At 32.4% G+C, this 22401-nt stretch overlaps 1 protein-coding gene across 1 annotated transcript in view; it reads right to left on the reverse strand.

Moving 5' to 3' along the window:
• LOC127708799 (uncharacterized) overlaps nucleotides 1-22401 on the reverse strand; it is a 126058-nt gene that overhangs the window by 14765 nt on the left and 88892 nt on the right. The window contains exons 27-48 of the mRNA XM_052213924.1: nucleotides 22140-22307; nucleotides 21645-21828; nucleotides 20682-20933; nucleotides 19846-20066; nucleotides 19201-19306; nucleotides 18462-18578; nucleotides 17183-17318; nucleotides 16738-16918; nucleotides 15006-15282; nucleotides 14339-14525; nucleotides 13757-13968; nucleotides 12331-12563; nucleotides 9259-9412; nucleotides 8186-8364; nucleotides 6276-6419; nucleotides 5751-5919; nucleotides 5223-5358; nucleotides 4505-4626; nucleotides 4179-4318; nucleotides 3252-3399; nucleotides 2312-2515; nucleotides 1130-1333 (exon numbers count right to left, since the gene is read on the reverse strand). Of these exons, the coding sequence (XP_052069884.1) occupies nucleotides 1130-1333; nucleotides 2312-2515; nucleotides 3252-3399; nucleotides 4179-4318; nucleotides 4505-4626; nucleotides 5223-5358; nucleotides 5751-5919; nucleotides 6276-6419; nucleotides 8186-8364; nucleotides 9259-9412; nucleotides 12331-12563; nucleotides 13757-13968; nucleotides 14339-14525; nucleotides 15006-15282; nucleotides 16738-16918; nucleotides 17183-17318; nucleotides 18462-18578; nucleotides 19201-19306; nucleotides 19846-20066; nucleotides 20682-20933; nucleotides 21645-21828; nucleotides 22140-22307 (3874 nt within the window). The remainder of the gene's footprint in view (nucleotides 1-1129; nucleotides 1334-2311; nucleotides 2516-3251; nucleotides 3400-4178; nucleotides 4319-4504; nucleotides 4627-5222; nucleotides 5359-5750; nucleotides 5920-6275; nucleotides 6420-8185; nucleotides 8365-9258; nucleotides 9413-12330; nucleotides 12564-13756; nucleotides 13969-14338; nucleotides 14526-15005; nucleotides 15283-16737; nucleotides 16919-17182; nucleotides 17319-18461; nucleotides 18579-19200; nucleotides 19307-19845; nucleotides 20067-20681; nucleotides 20934-21644; nucleotides 21829-22139; nucleotides 22308-22401) is intronic.

Here is a 22401-nt window from a genome sequence, read left to right on the forward strand (position 1 = left end):
ACAAATTAAGAAATTGCATGTTACAAATTAGGAAATTGGATTTTACAAATTAGGAAATGTATAATTGTGGCGGATATTCCCTTCCACATATTACGGTGTGTCGTGCGATAATTTGCACTGTGTTGCCGTCTCATTGACGTTTACCTCACATCGCCCTAAATTTATTCATGAAATAAAAACTTTATATTTTCGCTAATCTGAAACATACCCGTAGTCGCTTTAAAATTCAGTATAGGTCATGATGACACATACGTTGTTTTATTATTCTTATATACGAATATTTTACTAGTGAACCTGGATATACTAATAGTTATCAAAGGTACCAGGCTTATAATTTGATACGCCAGACGCGAGTTTCGTCTACATAAGACTCATCAGTGACGCTCAGATCAAAATAGTTAGAAAGCCAAAACAAATACAAAGTTGAAGAGCATTGAGGACCCAAAATTGTGTATACCAACACAAATACCCGAGATACATTGTAAACACTGTAATGTAAAAAACAATTCATGTATGTGTTAAGGGGACATAATCCGTTCTGAATTGGTTTTTTCTGTGATGGTAAATTTGTAAGGATTGTACATGTACGGGAAACAGTCGCTCAATGAATAAGTATATTACAAAAGGAAACCAGTTAACATAGATATGTAATCTGCTGTTATGGGATAATTATAGAGAAAATATTTTGTACCTCATCTTTGACAGATGTGTTAATATAAAAAAGAAGATGTGGTATGATTGCCAATGAGACAACTCTTCACAAGAGACTAAATGACGCAGAAATTAACAACTATAGGTCACTGTACGGCCTTCAACAATTAGCAAAGCCAATACCGCATAGTCAGTCATGAGTCATTTACTAAAATTCGGACGCATGGAATCGTTCAAAGCGTTGTTCAAATTTTTTACCAAAGTCATAGACTTGAAATTAAATCAAAAGTTGGCATCATGTTCAAACGTGTGTTACATAACATGATGTTTGTCAAATTTAACAATCACTGTTTTGATTTATATATTCTTAATAGGCGATTTTTTGTCATAGTGGATAGCTCATGTTCATTCAGATCAACACCAACCTGTCCTTCTCAGATAGCCGTGTTAAAGCATCAAAAGCAAACTATTTCCATACCATTATTTATATGATTCTGTAAGCTTGTTGAAACTGATGTATGCATTCCAATATTTTTCCATGGTACAATGTCACAATTCTTATCATTCCTATTTGTACCTACACACCACGTATACTTAATGACACCTGATTCTGTATCTGTAAATCCGTGCCATGATGCTGATGCAATGTCTGATTTATTTTGGTACTTGATATCATGAAGACCTAAATACCAAAGCAAGAAGTAAGTTATTATCTACACTACTGCGGTGGCATTAAGTTTTACCCTTGTCCGTCTATACGTTCGTACGTCCCAAAATTAGTTTCCGTTGTCTAACTTTAGTTTGCCTCAACCAAATGTGAGGAAAAATATGCTTATTACCTCAAAAAACAGGTCAAGTTTGAGTTAGGGTGGCTTCACTTTTACCTTTTATAGAGTTATGTACCTTAACAAATGGAAAATTGCTGAATTTTTCGTTTCCGTTCTCTAACTTTATTTTGCCTCATTCAAATGTTATGAAACTTATACACAATGCTTATTACCACAAAACTCATATCAAACACGAATCTGGGTATCGTCACTTTTGCCGTTGTTGGCCTATGTCCCCTTATAATGGTATATGGAAGCGGGGTAATCATTATTGTCCCATGGACACGTTCCACATGTATTTTTTTTAATTGAACCCAAATTCATATACTTAAAGCTTAAAATTAAACTGAATGTAAAAAGCTAACGCACATACAATAGCTTCAACCTACCGAATGAGAAATTGAAGAGTATGATAATTAAAAAGAAAATAGGCCTGGACACATCAATTTGCATTTACTCAGCTATCCGTATGGAGATTGCTAAAATCATAAAACATGTCAGCATCACATTTTGATTTGCTAACAAAAGGCTATACTATATTGTGATTATTGATAGAATTTTTCCTAAAAATTGTAAAAGATCAATATTTTACTGCATTTGACGCGAACGGTGCCCACAAAAATGCCATTTAACGGATTATGATACAGAGGAAGTATGATTCTTGACTATTAAGACCATTCCTACTCTCTAACAAAAGACAATATATGATAAGTTCTTATTCTGATTCAGTTTATTTTTTTAATTCATCTACAAAATCAACACACAATTTTTTAGAAAACAAAAGAAATGATTTTACAAAAAAAAAACCCAAAACAATGTATACAAATTCTTACCCAAGCCATCATATACAATCCCGGATATAGGCGAACTACTGTCAACCATTATGCCATCTGATGACACGACAGTTTGTAGGCCTGAAAAAGTATAGGCGACGACATTGCTGTAGTAAACAATACCTGGACTCATTGTTAGTCGACTTATATTGACAGCATCTAGTGACGAATCAATGTCGATATTTATTTTGTGTTGATCTGCACCTGAAATTAAAGAAATATATATATAGAGAGTAAAAGATTTATGTGGTGTGTTGTGCTGAGCGGTATTTTTGACGATTCCTTTTATTCTTTTAATCATTCATTTAACAGTAAATTATATCAATTAAATTACAATTAGGTTCAAAACTGAAGATTTGCATGATAATTTGTGATGTTAAAGCTATTTCATTTATATATATCTGACATATAAATATTTATGAAAGTACCCAACAAGTGACTTGGTACACAGACGCTCCGATAAGTATGTTTTTCTTCAATCCAATCACCCCTGATTTGAAAATACACCTTTATCTAAATAACATTCAGGGTAAGAACTATTTAGTTCTTATTTCCTTTTTATATTTCCTTTTATTATTTATCATCTGCAATGCATAGTTAGTGTTGTATAAAATAGTGACTTTTGGTCATTCGACTGAAAAGTTATTTTTTTACATACGCTTCGGACGGATCAATTATGCACTATGCGGTGTGGGCTTTGTTCATTGTTGAAGGCCATACGGTGACCTACAGTTGTTAATTTCTGTGTCATTTGGTCAATTGTGGAGAGTTGTCTCATTGACAATCATACCACATCTTTTTATATATACTGAAATAATAATTGGGGATGGAACGTACGTAAATTTAATTTACTTTCACTTTGTTATTTCATGTAAATACTGTTCTATCGTTTATGTCAAATTCATTGTACATCTGATACTATTGGATAAGGTAACATTACCTCCTTTAAAAGTGCTGATGTAAAGATTAAACTTTTGTACGCTTCCAACTTTAGCCATAAAAACATTTTTCCATACGACAGTGTATAAAGAGCCGGGTAAGATAAAATCGACGTCATTTTTCCAGAATGATGGAACCTTTTCAGCAACCTGGAAAGTAAATGAAATATATTAACACTAACAAAAATCTGTTAATATAATAAAATCCTTTTCCTTTTAAACATATATGGATTTAGCTATTGTATTTATATCCCTTTTGGTTAAATAGCTCCTAATGTAATTTAGTATTAAAACAATCTTGACTTTAATTTTATCTTTTGACGTTCCTAATGAAAGATGAAAGTTAATCCAATAGAGCGCTTCGAATTCATACAATTTATAAAGTGTCAATTCTTATAAGATCCTCGTCGTATTGTATAGTTGGATTTAAAAGACCGTATATGACAAAATCTAAAACAGTTGGAACGAACTGATTAACGCTAAAACGATACAGTCTCCTTACTTTGGTCAATTATTTACAAAATGCGGCGGGTTTGTATTTATTAGTTTATCAGCGTTTATCTCCCAACATTGGTCTATAAATGTATATATACATGTATAATTAAAACCTATAGTTTCTTTTACCATTTTACCAAAAACAGAAATTTTACACACAGTCTTTTGACAGGATGATCTAAGGATTTACTCGAAAGGATATTTTACACAAATTGACATGTTAATAAAAAAAAAGCGCTAATACAAGTGTATGAGACAAAATCAGAAACTATGAAGACTGATATCATCCAGACTAAAGTTTTTGGATATTATTTGAAAGATTTAATATATTTTTGCCCTTATAATTTCGAGGGGCGAAATAATGGCCTTGTCATAAAATCGCCAATGTTAGTGATCTTCAAATTTGCGAATAATATATAAAACATATTACATACCGCAGCACCTCTCTGAGTAATCACGTGAACTTCTTCTGCCTGAACGGTGACTCCGTTTGATTTAAATATTGCATATGTTTTGCTATTATACCAAACTCGTACAAAAACAGAATACGTCAATAACTCGGTGAGCTCATGGCCTGGAATTAAAAATTTTTAAATTCTATGACACGAGGTAGTACAAATTCTTCAAGTTTTTTTTAGAAAGAACTCTTTAAGAGATTTAAAATTTGATGTCTGTTTGAAGTTACCCAATTTAAAGTTCTAACATCTAACCAGTAATTAGCTAATTTAGCTTCTTATTTGTTATGTCATATATAAAATACCTCGTTTTAAGGAGTAGGTAGCCTCCATGTTTTGTCCGGAATGCTGCCATAATGGATCCTTAGTTGAATCAATAACACCTTCAGGTAAATCCTGAGTAGTTAAGCCAACACTCCATTCATACCTGAAAAGTGAGTTGTAATACCAAAAATTAGTAATAGCGTAGATAAATATTCTTGATAGAAAATAAAGGAATAGTGCAAGATGCAAACACCATCAACAATAAGACGTGTAAATTATGTCCTTCATAAATATTTTTTTTCAATAAATATAAAAAGGTAGACAAACTTTTATTGACTAAGATAAACATGATATTCAACATTTCCTTGACATTTTAAATTTTACTTTTTGTCAAACATTACTGCTAATGTATAACTGTGACTTGTCTGACAATGTTTGATTCTTTTTGTAGCAGTCTATCAAAATGTTTAAACTATTAACAGTTGTATCAGTTAATCAAACTGTCCAAAGGATCAGAAACTACCTATTTGCTTTGGAAAAATTTAGATCAAGTCTTTTTTTTTAAGCAGTCTAACTGAAGAAATAAAGCATACTACCATAAAAATTAGATTTAGAATTCACTGTATTTCACAAATTGCGACATTTGGACGTATATATAATATACTCGAATATTATAGTAAATTCACACCAATTAATTTTACATACATGAATTGACACTACTGTGACCCTTTATATAAAAAATAAAAAAAAATATCTTACCAAAGTGGAGATAATCCTTGCTGTTTACTAATTTTCCATTTTGCAGACAGAAAGGTCTTGGAAGGTGTAAACTCCACATCCATGTCGTCAGAAAGATCAATGATATCAGATATTGCAATTAAGGTATTTCTTTTATCTATTAAACAAAATGGGTTACAGATTAATTCAAAAGCATAATACCATTATAATATTCATATATTTTTTTTAGTTACATGCTTCTTAAGGTTATTTCATTGAAATGGTAACTATTCTAGTATTGATATACATCATTCAACATAAAACAAGTGCCTATAGTATAACTGAAATTGCTTATGGTAAAAAATTGTGAAAACATTCAACAAAGACTTGCTATACTCTATTGTGTCTATTCACTCTGGACTCAGATTGATTTAAAGGTTGACATATGTTATAAACACCTGTCCATTGGTGAAAACTGTATATCATTTGATTATTTTTGTCATCGGATTGCTGTCATACCCAACATATACTTTAAATTTTATCTATTCCACTGCAATCCCGTTAGTTTACCTGTGGTCACATTAGTACATGAATCTCCGTTCAGATGACAACGTTTATATTTTGGTGAACAAATACAATGGCCAAGGCAAGTCAGGGCCGTGCAACGTCTGATCAGATCTAAGTAACCTCCAGAAATAAGTTGAAATTTGTAATGTATCATCGAACTTCTTAATCCAACCTGTATATTAAATAAGGTTTCCAATTAGTCAAAAATGTGTTATTTCTTTGCTTTTTGTGCTTTAGGTAAATAAAATGTACAAACAGTAATCAAATCTTTTTATTCTTAAATCAGCAATTGGCAACCATCATTGACTCAGTACCATTTAATGATGTTGGCTTCTATCTAGTTTAAGTTATTCAATTATTTCAAAGCTTTTCACACTGTTATTTTCATAATTAAGACAAATTTACATAAAAGAGCTTCTCTTAAAGGGAGTACTGGCAATTACGAAATATTTCGTGAGTCATATTTTCATAGCCCATATTCATCTTATACCTAGTGATGCCAGTGTTATTGTCAAATGTATGTATTACCTTATTTACTGCCCAAACGCTGATAAAAACATGATTGTAATTTTTCAATAACTGAGTAGAAACAACAAAGAATTGCAGAGGGCCTTCATCCAAATACTGAATACCGGAATCGTTGTGATGAAATTCCATTGGCGAACCGGGTACCTGAAACAATCAAACATCATCAAAGCATGTCTCTTTATTGTATTTTTTTGGGCGATTATTAATAATGATAATATGCTGCAAGATATTTGGTCGTATCAGTCAAATTAATTCTATCCTAATTTTTTATTGTTGAGTACTTTATTGTTCCATTATCTCTGTTTTCACTGAACATGGAGTGACATCAGTGTTAAGTATTTCAAACAGGTTTATATTTAGCAACAAGTGTTTAGATCTCATGAAACGATTAAAAAGATAAATATCAAGGTAAACTGAACTAAAACTGAAGGAATTGCAAGAAGTCCAAAAGGTGTAAAACCAGTGCATGGACAGGATGAGCGTCTCCTGCTATGCATGCAACCTGGAACATAATGATAAGCGGTCTAGGCGCATATAAGGAATCTGGGTAGTTATTTTGATATCATAAAGGTTTTATTTTGGTTGGGTTTTTCTAATCTGGAGTCATTGTTTGATTTCCTCAAATGTCTAACCTAGATTGACACCGATTTAAGATACAATCATTTAAGCTTTTCGGTTGATGATTATAAGAACAACATGTCCTACATTTGTTGTTGTTCTTTTCAAGCGTTCTAACTTTAAGTTGTTCATTTCAATTTCCTAAGTTAACAGGAGATAAAAATATGTAAATGTAAATGATACAAAAAATGTGCATAGCAAATACAATAACCAGCTGACAACTGTTCTTGGTGAATATTGGAATGATTTGATAAACGCTCTTTGGCGGATGAAATACCATCAAACATGTACATGCGTTCTTACTCCACTGTGTAAACAAAGTTAAACCGCTCTACTTTCAGTCACTAGGACATGAAATAAAAAAGGTCAACATCCTGTCATTTGTGATTCGTTTCAAAGAAAACCAAATTTCTGGCAATATGCATATCCTTAGAATATATGGGACGGATGGAAGGACAGATCGACGTAAGGGCAGACAAAATAACTCATAGACGGACGAGTAGTGGTTGAACAATATTCCCCGAAGGGTAGAAATGAAAAGTTGAAACATTTTATTATTTGAGTTATCTTCTACTTTCCTTTCTATGTATACACCATCTAAACTACTAAATAAACTCCTCAGAGAAACAAAGCTAAAAGAAAATGTACGCCAGCCGCACGTTTCGACTACAAAAGAATCATCAGTGACGCTCCAATTAAAAAAGTTTAAAAGGCCAAATAAAAAACCAAGTTGTAGAGCATTGCAAAATTATTATAGATAATTCTTGACTTAGATTAACATGGTTAAATATTTTCCTAATGTATATATAAGAAGTCTAATTCACGACTATAATGCCGTTTTCTGTATAGGAAGAAAGATAACTTTCATTCTCTTACGTATATATTATAAACTAATGCACCTTTTGTGTATAATGTAGATTATAATGTCACTTGGTTGGGTTTTTTCTCTATCAAGTAGAAAACAATGCGAAACTAGTATAAATAACTTATGTGCGTGATATATTTATATGGTCCATGACAGAGCTAAAACGACGGTGATAATTTGAGAAACTTTGACTTTGTAGCAAACAACATGTTTGTAATTTCGACGACAGCATGTGATAATTTAAATCGTCACTCTTTATAGCCTTATTAATGAAATTATAAGTTAAAGAATGCCTATAATAGTGGATTCGCACTTCTAGAATCAGCTCTGTCATATGGATTTACAAATTTTAATATACTATTAGTTCGTACGTACTCTTTTGTCACTTTTTTTTTATTAAGAGTTCATATTTTATTTTATTGCTTACCTTGTTTAAATCATAAGCCATAAATTCACTGCCAACGGATACGTAATATTTGTCGATGCCAGAATGGAGATCGTTAAATCCCAGCAAAGCAACATTGATACGATATTCTGACCAAGACATGGAACGAAGTGTATGACGTTGAAGGTTTGCAGCATGATATGTACTAACAGCGAACATACCTTAATAAGAGTTAAATAAAGTATTAATTCTTTACATACAACTGAACCATTTTTACAGAACAATCAGTTGAAAAAACTAGCAAACTATCATTTGTTGCGTACTGTTTGGTGGTAATACACTCATAAACTAAATTGTCATTCAAATGTTGCAAGTAAAATACATTTCAATTTAGTGTGTAATAATGGACAAAAGTAGTTAGCAGATTAAAAACCTCGTAAAACCATTTGAGTTTACTTTTTTCATAAAAAAAAGGAAAATAACACTTTAGATTACGTCCGAAGCTCTTTTCTTGAGCTACCTTCATAAAGACCGCTTAAAACAACTTAAACAAAAAAGAAAGCTAAGGATGTATAAGTACCGAAACAGGTAAAGAGCTATAGAACCAAAAGTTTATTGCCGAATTTATTTCCATTTAAAGTTATTTTAAGTATGAGATCAAGCGAAGGAGGAAAAAAAATATGTAGTTTGTGAGTAATGAAGTCAAAATAAATATATGTGTGACGTCATCTGCAAGATATGTTAGGCGTAACTGTAAAAAGTACTCAAAATAAAAAAAATAATTGCCTGTGGAAGGATAAAATGTATATCAGTATATTGATCATCAAATGCAGTTGTATTACTTGTATGTACCCCCTTTACGTTTTGTATGTTTGATATAGAATACAGGAAGAGAGTTGTGTTGCTTTTTCAAGGATAACTACAGATTCATCATGGCTTTGTATGCATCAATTGAGATAATATATTTTTCATAGAAGTTTTATTCAGAATTTCATGTGCCTTGGTATCTGCAACAAACTATGCTGTGTATTCCTCTTGTAATACTGAGTGTATTCGGATTTAGAAAAAAATATTTTTACATATTTGTGCTTACAAAAGTATAAGCATGTACTAACCAGATGTTGGTGGTGTGGTATCTACCATGATACTGTCAGATTCGCTTTCTGTGCAAATCTTTGCACCATTACATACAATTAATTTCATGTAGTATAAACCACCATCAGGGAAATCAAGTCCTGTCAAGGTATATTCTCTAATTACGCCAGCTACCTTTAAAAGTATACAATAAAATTTATAAACGTCAAACAGATGAACTGTTCAAAGTGTTAAATTCAGAGATTTTTTATAAAAATCCATCAATAAGAATATATTTATAAATGTACTTTTCATATCTATAATGCAAAACAATCTTATTAAAAAAATCGGTATTGTAGCACTGCTTTAAGTAACAGCTTAGATATCGTAAGGAGAATTTGAAGTATAACTATTAACATTGGGTTTAAAGAAACGGACTAAATATCCAGAATTTTGGAGAGGGTGGAGAGCACCAACAAGGCAAAGATGAAAGATAAATTATAGAGTAGATGACAATAATATATGTTATCTACGTTCATATCCGTAGATATGGGTATTCTAACACCCTGAAATATCCCAGTACACCCTGTGGCGATACGTAGATAACGAATTTATCCCCGGTCTTAGTCCGAATCAGCCGATTTTTAGGAAAATTCTAGCACAAAGTGTAACGTGAAAGCAAAGTTTTTTTTTATTATTTAAAAACGTTTTATTGAAATTTGGAAATTTGACATATTTTTAACGGGGTGTAGGGTTCTACCTTCAGGTAGTCCAATATAAGACGTTTTTAATCCAGACAGAGAAACTGAAATTAATTAAAGGCGGTCAATGTTATGAGTGTTATGTCATAGACGGCGTGACGCCAACGTGGATCATTTGCATAGCTAGTCAATAGTCCCGTTCATTGACGACGTGTCTGCCAAGTGATACATTAACTAAAATGAATGCAAATGATCGGCATTATAGGATAAAATCGTTAGTGGATTACATATTTAATTACTGACATCATGGATAATCTACAGATTTCACTGGAAACAACCATGGAACTAAGGAAGACGCGCGTGAATTTTCCCTGGTGTAATGGGTAGTAACGCCCGGGTATATGGGTTAACAACACCATAGACTGGTACCCGGCCGTTATTTGATAAATTGACAATACTGAATATTTTACGGAGTGAACCAACCTAGCAACACCGGGGCTACGGGTTTTTTTAACGACGTTCGTTAGCCAATCAAAATCCGAGAAATATACTAAGCCGGGGATAAGTAGATTTAAAGTGTCAGTGTAAATATTATATATGGTTTCGCAAGTCTTTAATTTTTTATCTAATTTCGTGAAACTGTAGAAAATCTGGCCCACAAAAATACTATAACATTCACGTCTTTTGTGCATATATACATATGACTGTAGTTTGCCGATGTTCAAATCTCGTAAATCGAGGAAGAAACAAATCAAGGTAACAAACAAAAACTGAATGAATCGCATGAACTCTAAAAGGAGCGAGATCGGCAGCGTTGACAGGGTAAGCGTCTCCTGCCATGTATGCATCACCCGCCATGCGCTGAAATGTCAACTATGAAACCATTGGATATTGACTCTGAATAAAGTACTTAAAGAGAGGCGAAAGATACCAAAGTGACATTCAAACTCATAAGTCAAAAATAAACTGACAACGCCATGGCTAAAAAAGAAAAAGACCAACAGACAAACAACAGTACACGAAACACAACATAGAAAACTAAAGACTTATCAACACGAACCCCACAAAAAACTGGGGGTTATCTCAGGTGCTCCTGAATGGTAAGCAGATCCTGCTCCACATGTGGCACCCGTCGTGTTGCTCATGTTAGTACAAACCCGTTAATTAGTCTAATTCGGTAGTTCACATTCGGGGAAAAAAGGGGGGAGTGGGATTGTAGTTACGACAATTGGAACATATCCACTGTCATCTGTGAAATGGATATTCCATAACGGTCAACCAACTCGTGATGGCGTCCGTAAAATTCACGAAGGAATGATTTCAACTTCACCACTTTGAACTCTTGGTTTAATAGCTTCTTTGTGAGCAGCAACCCTCTATCATGGAAATCATGATAGGTAATACAAGCCCTGGAATACCGTATCAACTTTGAGATATATACTCCGTATGCAGGCGCTGCTGGAATGTTGCTACATAGAAATGGAAAGTTTACAATTGGGAAGCTGAAATCATCTCTTTTGTTGTAAAGTTTTATTTTCAACCGATCCTCATTGTCAATTTCTAGATCTAAGTCAAGATATGAGGCAGCCTTAACTGTATCTGTTGTATCCTTTATCTCAAGTTCGATGGGATAGATGCGTTCAACATAGTCGCCAAATTTTGAATTATTTAGTGAAAGAACATCATCTATATAGCGGAAAGTAAAGTTTAAGGATACTGCTAAATTCTTTTTTTTTTTATTCATAAGAAGTTCCTGTATGAAATCAGCCATGAATAAAGGAACAAGTTGGCAAGAAGAGGAGCACAGTTGGTTCCCATGGGAATGCCAATTACTTGTTGAAAAACAAGTCCTCCAAACGTAACAAATATGTTGTCAATCAAGAAATGAAGCATCTTGATAATGTCGGTTTCAGTGAATTTTTTGTTTTAATCAGAGTGATGTTATACAAACTACGATTTATCCCTCCCTAAGAAAAGATACTTGTATCTACGTTGGCCATTCTTTTTTTATGAAACAAAGCAGGACCAACTCTTTCAATTTGTCTTTTTGTTTGGAATGGGGAATACTTGTGTAAAGTGTAGAAAGTCAAATGTTTTAATACTATTGCAAGATGAAAGAGTCTAAGATTGTATGTACTCTAAAAGACCTTTGGAATTTTTTAGTATCCACATCTGAATCACGCCACCTCTAGAATAGGTAATTTGACAATAACTTTGAAGCCCGGCTAAAATGCAAGGATGAAATATTAGAATTCAGGAATATCAAAGAAAGCAGCATAAAGACTGCATCTGCTTTAGCTTATTTGCGCTCACAACATTTTGTGCTATACAATAATTTTTACGAGTTTTATTCAGTTGTTTCTTTTTGATTGGAATCTACTTTTATGGTTAAAATCCTTCCAGGAAACATACCGTTATAGAAGAGGTATTAAATTGTCCATATATGTGTGATGACAATGAAAGGTACTGTTTTTGTATAGCTGACTGACTGTCTTCAACATTCCAGTGAAATCTAACTGCAGATCTTAAGACAGTTGTTCCATCAAAAAAGGTACCCAAATGACCTGATAAAGAAGGTTTTTCGATGATGACAGGCGCTGAAATGTCAACTACGAAACCATTGGATATTGCCTCTGAATAAAGACCTAAAATGCAAGGATGAAAAGCTAAAATTCATTAATATCAAAACAAACAGTTATAATTGGCTACTAAGAAAACACACAGTATTTTAGTCCTTGACCATAACTTTGTTTTGATATGATAAAACATGTTTCTTTTATTTTCGAGTTTCTATATCAAATAAGAAGATCTTAGCTGTTTCTTTACGTGAAACGCATGAATATGTTAATCATACTACCTACAATTGATGAAATTTCCAAAAAAGAAGAGGTTGTGTGATTCTATTGCGTATATCAAACCAGTGGCTGTCGTAGTTAATATCTTCATCCATTAATAAATTTGAGGTTGATGACAGAACTTTGGTATCATTTGTTCAAATGATCCACGATTTGTCTAGATTCAAATCAACATGGAAATTCACTTGCAGTTCGAATATTTATCTTGCCATGGAAAATAAATTCGCGGACGCAAGGAAATTATAAACTATTTACTAGTATTGGGTTGATAACACTGCTTCTCACATAGTGTCAAACGTTTTTTACGTATTTATACATTCCTGACTTTTTATTTTAAGTTTAACCGTTGATGATGAAGGTAACTTTAATAAGTCACTTCTGATGCACAAAATCTATAAAGTATCATTTTCAGTCACAAGCACTGGATTGATGCCACTGCTGGTGAACTGTTTGTCCCAGATAGTATCGTCAGCTTAGAAGTCAGTGCTTCGACACTGACATGATTTTTTACATACAATTTAAAAGTGGCTCGTTTATAAATTAACAAAAAAGCTAAGGTTGAAACTTCCTCATGCTGAGTTGACTTAGGTGAATACCGCTATGCTTTTTATGTCACTTTTTATTGTATAGCTTCTACCGTCTCTACGTATTTATACATCCCTGACTTTCAAATGCTAAAGTTTGATTGTTAGCGATGCAGGTTAATTCAGTAAAGCGTTGCAGTGGACCGAAACTTTTACAGTGTTATTTTCATTTATGCCAAAATTTTGATGTCCCAGTCATATTGTGTTATAAAGTGGATATCTCATTCACGAGTGCACAATCCCTTTTCTTCATGTTTCGTAAAGGTATATAATCGCTATACGCTCATCAACTATCAGTAGTCGGTGCTTCAATACTGATTTGATTTATAACCCCTGATGAAGGTCATTCCAGAAGCGTCGGACGCACGAATATACCAAGTATTATTTTCATATACAAACCTGCTTTATTATAGGCACGTATTGTTATGTATATGCGATGATTAAGAGGTAATTGGTGAGGTAAATCTGTCAATAAAATCATATCGAAAGAAGTCAAAATCGTGGGTGGATATACATCACCGGATCCTCTTGATGTTCCAGCACGAATAACAAAGTGATCAATTTCAGATTGAGAGTCTACAAATCCAAACCATTTTGCTGTCAGGTAATTTCTGCAAAAAAAAATAATAATAGGATGAACTGCTAGCTATTCGTATTTTGGGAGATTTGTAAACAGATGTTATAATAGTTCATATGGAAGTTATTGCATCCTTTCTTAATCTGTAGTTTAAAAGCCAATAATATTTCACTTCTTTTGAATGCTTGTTTTTTTTTATCAGGATCGAGATCGTTATGTTTTTTTTTTTTATTATAATGATATTCTATCAGTATAACTGTTGTTTTCCAATTATGTTAAAGTAAAATCATGTTTTATATAACACATAAATCTGTTTATGAAAGCAAGAACTGTCTGGCTATGGAAAGGCAAACATGGCCAACTGTGATTTTAATATGATCACGGTACTCGATTTACAATAATACCTTGTCGACTGGTATTCAATATCATGCTCATATACACCATCTTGTACTACACCTTGGACAGGTTGACTGTTGTCAATAATAACACCGTCAGTAGTAGCAGATGTACATAGGTTTCCAGTGTTACATGCAGTGACAGTGGAAAAGTATTTGATACCCGCCTGAAGATTAAGGTTTTGGACGTTAAAATCTAAAAAAAAAAATAAGAAGGAAAAATGGTTTAACAACTTGTAAAATTACATATAGACATACAAAATAATTCTTATTTGAATACATAACTTTTACTTTTCAACAGAGTGTTTTTGAAAAAAAATGAATTTTATCTCAACGTTTTAAAGAACAATAGTTTGGGTTGGTTGGGCTAATGTTACCCAATATTTATTTTATTTTCTTTTGATTTGTAATGCGTTGTTTGTCTTTTTATTATGGATCATGGTTTCTTTTTAATATAATAAAACAAATAAATATTAATGTGTATTTTTATGTTGTGCAGTATATTGAGTCAAATCGTTTTGAGATTTAGGTAATCTTACTTAGTTTAAAAGAACTTTCATTAACATGTTTTTCCATAATTAACTAGGATATATTTCACAATTGTTATATCTGTTTTGTTAGCATTAGTGAATGAACCGACAATATTAACTCTTTGATTTCAATACGAACAATATACCTGTATTTATTCCAACAGTTTGTTCAGCCTTTACATCATTACAACCAGAACATGTCCCAATATGGACACTGTAATATTTGATTACAGAATGTGGATCATGAAAACCTTCCCAGTAAACATATAGTTGCGTCATATCCATCTGGTAATCTATATCTTTTGTAGGTGATTCCGGTGTATTGTTACTGCCATCATAGACATGACCGGCATTTGGTGGTGACATATCAAATATATAGGCCCATGATGATTTAGTAGTGGACAGATGTGCTCGATTAAATGCCTTTAAAAAATGAAAACAACACGTTATAAATTTCATGCATCCGAAGCGCATTTGTGGAATTACCTTCATTAGGAACGCACAAAGCCGAATATTTGAAAGCCAAGGATGTATAAGATCCGAAACAGCTGAAGAGCTATATGACGCGGTTTTACTGCACCAGATGCGCATTTCGACAATTAATGTCTCTTCAGTAATGCTCGAGGCCAAATATTAAAAAATCCAAAACCTATACAAACGTTGAAGAGCTGATAAAACTAAAACAGACCTAAATATTTAGTGTCAAAAAGCCATAGCTGTCTACAGAATTGAACGGACTTTCAAAAGCATGTAATTTATATAGAACATCCGTTTGGTTTTTGACACTCCAAAATTATTAAGTCCATGATGTTCATATGCTTTATTAAAAAAATTAAAAATAAGTCCGTTGATAATATTTAGGGAACTAGTTAAACGCACTGAAAGATTAGCTGTAAAACACTTAGGAGAAGCCAAGATGAAACGATATTTGACATTATTTTTGTAGTTTAGGTAGATGTTACATAGTAGGGACATTCAAATGTTCAGAGGGGGGCCTTAAGCTTAGATATAGTGTGTTGAAGATATAGCTGAATATTTGTTTCGCTTCGGAGCACACGGACCTGAATGTAGAAGAATTTATAAGTTCATACTTCCGTGTAGTATATACGTCATACCACCACCACATTGTTGGCTGTTCTTTCGGTTGGTACGAACAAAATACGCTTTAGGAGTACCGGAAATTTATTTCTTATTCTTGAAATGGGCGTTTAATAACCCATATTTTAATATCTAAATTATTTACAAAATGATATATTCGAATATCCACAATATTCATACATCTGTTCAAATAATAATGAAGATATTTTTATCAGGTTTCTGCCGTGTACAATAAATTTCCCAATAGGATGAAAGAGCGTCTTTAACGAGCAGACGACACTCTTTCAAATTTCTTTTCAATGGCGGACGATATTTTGGTCATTTTTCAGAAAGTTTTTAACGATGTTGAGGTCGCCAGTATTAACATGGCCACATGAATCATATTTAAAATTTAATGTTTCACAGTCTCATGTTGAAGGAGCATTATTTTCTATACTGACGTCTGATGTATAATAAGATAATGCTCGTTTTTTTTTGTAATTTGAAAACATCATGGCATTAAAAGTAATGCTCGCAATAAATTATTTTTTTTTATTCCCCGTATCAAACTTTTGGCAATTGTTTCCGTTTGAGACAGATTTAGATCTTTAAGGACAATACATTGTCTGACATCAAACACAACAGCTTTCAGAGATATACATTTTAAGACGGGTATTTTCCTCATATGGCAAATCGTTGAATCCGTATTAATTTTATTTGAATTGCTGGACATTGGTAAATCAAAATGATTATTTTTCAAATTTTTATGTTATTATTTTGACAAAAATACATGTTTCTTACCTTAATTGTTATGAAATATGGATGGCCTTCTGTTAAATCAAAATTTACATCATCTGCGGACACACCACAATTTTCTTCAGTTTCTGAAAACGGTATGACATCATCTTGACCACTAAGTGAACCTACTCCCCATGTATAGTAATCTATTCCACTTTGAACATCAAGAAAAACGTCTTCCCAACTGTTATAATCAAATTAATATTTAGGAAAAATAAGATTCGTGGTTTACACTACGGAAATGCATACATTTATCAAATAAAAACAAGTTATCCCGTTAAAAAATATCCTTACCATTTCTATATTTTAACATTTTATAGTATTTCAATATTTGCTTATCAATTTTTAACGATCGAATCTACAAAAAATATTTTACTTTGGTGCTAAAAAAATATTCATTATTTTCATACTGTTTCTTTAAACAAAAGTTCTACATAAAGATATTTACCAAGCCTGTATTACAGTCAGATTTGATATCAGTCTACCCTTGATAGAAATTGACTCTCCTGATAATTCTGGTGGTGTTGTATCAACAGTTATAGGAGACGATCGTACTTCTGCAGTTCGGTTTATGAAGTCAAGACCTTTAATGAATGATTAAAGATTCAGCATTAAGTAGCCTAATGCAATGCATATCTTTCTGGGAAAAGAATAAAATGCTATAAAAGTAAATTTTAAAATCTGATTATGAACCAGTACTGAATAAAATTCCTTGCCAATTTATTGATAAGCTGTAAGCTTAACGTACGGCATTTTGTTAGTTTGACGTAAGGCACACCGAGGTTCCCCCACCCACCCCAAAAATAGAAGGTACATCAAAGACACAACAACAGAACAGTGTTATGGCATTATTACTTTGACACCCTATAACATGAACATTATAACAGTATGAAATATTTCGTTGTATGTATCCGAACGGAGCTATCATTTCATATTTACGCAAAACTGAATGTGTTGTCGAAAGTTAACAAAATTGTAGCAGATGCTTATTGTTTTATATTTTTCAAAATAACTTGTATTAACTCCCTACAGCGATTTAAATATGTTGTATCACTTTCAGATATTTTTGTTTTGAAAAGTTTGAATGAAAACAATATAAAATTATCAGAATATAAATTCTAATTCGTGTTGTTGCCAAAATTTACATGTTGATTTTTGCCAAGACGATTTACAGTTTTAAGTGCTAACGATATAAAGCTAATGCGGTAGTCGTGGTCATGTCAATTTTTGAAAAACTGAAACCTGTCGTTTACTTCTGGGTGCTATGAATACACAGAAGACTCTGTTGTCACATTTTCTTATAAAGAAGAAAGAAACAACAAAACAGCAAAACACACTAAGAGGTCAACGATTTTCACCAAATAGACCATTTTTCATTTGGAAAGATCTTAAAAGGACGAAATATAAAGCGTTGCTTAATGTTCTGTTTTCCAATTAAGTAATTTAAACATTTAAAGAATATTTTCTGATTACTCAGTTTTTACTTATTGGTACTCGAGTAACTTAATATGATTTACTTATTATTTTTTATGATTACTTATACGGGTTTGGCTTTACTTTTGGTCCTTTTGGTTTTATCAGCTCTTCAACTTTTGTAGTAAGTTTTGTTTTATCAAATATTTTGCCCTCAAGCATCACCGAAGAGTTATTTTACATGGGTTTACATAGAGATTTGAACAAAAATTGCATGGATGATAAAACCCTTTTTTATAATCATGTGATATTACCTTTTACAGTGACAAAGTATTTGTGACCGTTCTGAAGTTGTAGATTATGGAAAGACATATGGTTAGTCAAACCAACATTGTGGTTATCAACAATATCCACACCATCTTCAACAGAACCTATGAAAAAATAAATGATAAATGGTATTAAACACTTACTATTGCCCTTATCTATTCCAATCATATTCTCTCAAAATACTTCCAGAGTGCACTGTACATAATCAATAAAAACCTATGCAACTCTGAAAAAGAAATTTGTTCGTCACATTTTATTACTTTCGGATGTAATCCACAAAGTTTTGATCATTGCAATACAGAACTTGTTCAGTGCAATTTTTCACAAGGTGACCCTAAATAAAATTATAACTAGTGCATAAAAACAGTTTCGGTTTGGTAAAAAATATCAGAAATATGATAGATTATAGTGTTGTATTGCCAGACAAAATACTTATAAAGATACCAGGCTTATGATTTAGTACACCAGACACGCGTTTCTTTATAACAAAACTCATCACAACAAAGGCAAACATGGAAATGTTATTGGAAAAATTATTAAAATTAAATTATCTTATTGAATTTTCAACAAGATATTTAACGATTTCTATTTTGAAATTCCCTTTTTTAATGAAACAATTATTTTTGTATTACGCATGAAGAGGTACAATTATATTTAGTATCAAATTATTCACTTAAAGTAAGGCAACAGTAGTTTTTCGATGTTCTACTTAATCAGCTGGCTTACCAATTGAAATGAAGTATTGTTTGATTCCAGATGAGTGCATGGCATGTCTTTCTTCCTCGACATCAACAAAAGAATCCCAATTCACAGTGATATCTGATGTAGACGTCTTTAAGAAAACAATGTTATCTATTAAATAGAGTGTTAAGGGACTGAATTGGTTCTTAGTATATTCGAATTCTACTGAATTTTGTCAATTCATATCTATTATTATTAGTTTCGTATCAATCTTTTCCCATGGGACGATATCAAAATCAAAGCAGGAACATAAGTATAGTTACACCCATCACTAATTTGTGATTTATATGCTTGTTTGTCTCTATCTACCTCTGTCAGAACTGTCATAACGTTTTGGAGTTATTTTGTTTTGAATGCTATTCAACTTCGTAATTATCTTGGCTTTCCAAATGTTTTAATTCAGTTGCCATTGATGATTGTAAGGGTAAACAGATTCTACCCCATATATGTAAATAAACTGATTATAGATACCAGGCTTAAAATTGTGTAGCCAGATGACTTCATCAGTGACGCTCGAATAAAAAAAAGTTAAAAAGGCCAAATAAGGTACGAAGTTGATAATATATTCCTTAACATCAACCTGGAATCTGTAAATTTTATTACAGTATGAACGAATATGAGCAAACTTACCTGATAAAATATGAGTGGATCAGGACCAATCCACACTTTCCCGGGTACAGGTGGTGTTAAGTCAACCGTTACACCATCACTACATGATGTTACTGTGTCCAATGTTTCTCTCCATTTTTCATGTTCAATCATAGTTTCGGGTGCATAAACACATACTGAATACCGTTTTCCATGTGTTAGATATTCAGTTTCATTAAAATGTATATTTGCGTAGTTTTTGTCTGTAATGGAATTGAAGTGTATTTTACAATTTGTTCGATATGTTATTTTATACAGTTTCCCTGTTCAATAATGATAAATGGCAAATTGAAGTAATACAATGTAGGTTTTTTTCAAATTGCACTGCAATCAGAACATTCAATATTTTTTATTCGTCTGAAAACACTTTTGACAATTTGATACCAATGACAATATACCAAAAATAGTCTGAGAGTTATAAAGATATCGTTACTTGACGTTACATGTTACATCGTTGTCCACTTTACAGTGACAATAATAAGATTATGATAACTTCTTGTAAAAGGGTATTGTTTCTAGCCGTCATTTGTCTATCCAAGCATTGAACTCGAATGTAATAACGTTATTTCTTTGTCTCAAATTTACAGAATAACGTTAATTCGTGTTTAGGGGCCAGCTGTAGCCCGCCTCCGGGTGCTGGATTTTCTCGCTGCGTTGAACACCCATAGGTGTCCTTGGGCTGTTTTCTGATCTTTGGTCGGGTTGTTGTCTCTTTGACGCATTCCCTGTTTTCATTCTCAATTCTATGATCAGAAACATTGAATCTTTTGACAACATACTTGAATAAGCTATATTTTATGCGAAAACGATTACATTACCTGTTTGTCCACATAGTACTGTATTCGGATGAGAGCACGGATCGGAAATCACAACATCTGTGAATTCTTTATAGAACGTCTGTGCATTGTTACTGTTTACTTCAACAACTCCCCACTGATATGATTTATGTCTAAGTGAAGGCCAAACAGCAGATAGAACATTCTTGAAAGGCGTATAGTCTACATCCGTTGGTATCCAAGCTGCGTTTTCTTCAAGAAATACATCACCGCCGATACCATCTTCATTACCATCTAATTTTTGAAAGATATTATTATTTCAAAGTTAATCCTTATCTTGGTTTCTACAGAACATCTTCGTCAATGTTTGTGAATAAAATATGCTACTATACGTCAATATAACGATCATTCAGCGAAACAATTAAGAAAAAAAGACGGCTACATTTTTAAATGGCAACATAGAATTTTTTATAAGGTACAATATGCAAAGCTCTAAATTATTCCTTGTGTATAAAGTTTCGGAATAAATTTAAGATTTGACATTAACTCCAAATTTTAAAATAACAAAGAGCAAGTTTTTGGAACACAATTAAGACGAAACCTTGCAATTCAATTGTCTATATCAAGACTGTTTTAAGCTTAAACATACTTATTATTATTGTAAATATGATTACTATAAAGAAAATCGTTTCGATATAAAAAGAAATGCATACCATTAGTACGGCCCATCATAAGCAATACGACTAGAGCTACATGATGAGCAGAATCTGCTATTCCTTCCGGAGCACTTGAATACACTCAGTTTCATGGTGGAGTTCGTTTTCATCAGTCTTTAGTTTTCTAAGTAATGTTTTGTTGACTGACACTTTGTCTTCTCTTCTTTATTTCATTTTGTTTTAAGGTTTCGTTGGTATTTCATTGGCACACATTTTGATTGTCCCTTTGTTTTTGCCCTTTTTATAGTTTCAACGTTTGTTTACGATTAAACCTTTAAAAGAAAGATACCTGCTTCGCCAAGTGCGTCGATTACTTTTCTCGCTTTTATCTGACTATGGCTGTCAACTACATGACACTGTTTTAAATCGGTTGACACAACAGACCAAACTCCAGCTTTGTTAGCTCCTCTGATATATAAACGCTTGCACTTCGCAAAATCTATTTCGCCGGACAGAGTTATATCAAATTCAACCTAATAATGAAAAATTTCAGTTGATCAAGGTGTTAATTCAATCAACTGTTTGAGATAACCCGACAATAAGTTCAAATAAGAATTCATATGAGTTTTATAGTTTATATGAGCGTTAATTTGCAAATGAGGATATGTATCCTTATACTTCTATGTTAATTTTTAACTCTTATACAGTTGCAGTTGTTTGAAAGCTTGCATTTTAACTGTGAATAATAATATAAGCATGAAATGACGAATTTAAATGACTTAATTTTCACAACTAAAGTTTTCACAAACTAAATAATCAAAAATTTTATGCTTATCTAGCTTACATGAGTGTTGTTTATTTTCTTAATGGTGTTTATTTCAGTCCACTTTTCAAACAATCCGCCTCCATATGAACCATCATATATAGCCCATTCATATATTTCCATTGCATCTATTGCTTCCGATCTGTCTTCTATATCTGGGTCATACATAGCTGTAATGGTCACTATGAGCTGAAATTAATATCAAACTACTGCTGTAAATCTAGGTTGAAATACCATTGATTAAATAGTCTACTAAACCCGTGTTATATATGTCCCATCGTAT

The sequence above is a fragment of the Mytilus californianus genome, unplaced genomic scaffold, assembly GCF_021869535.1.
Source record: "Mytilus californianus isolate M0D057914Y unplaced genomic scaffold, xbMytCali1.0.p SCAF_7, whole genome shotgun sequence".
NCBI lineage: Eukaryota > Metazoa > Mollusca > Bivalvia > Mytilida > Mytilidae > Mytilus > Mytilus californianus.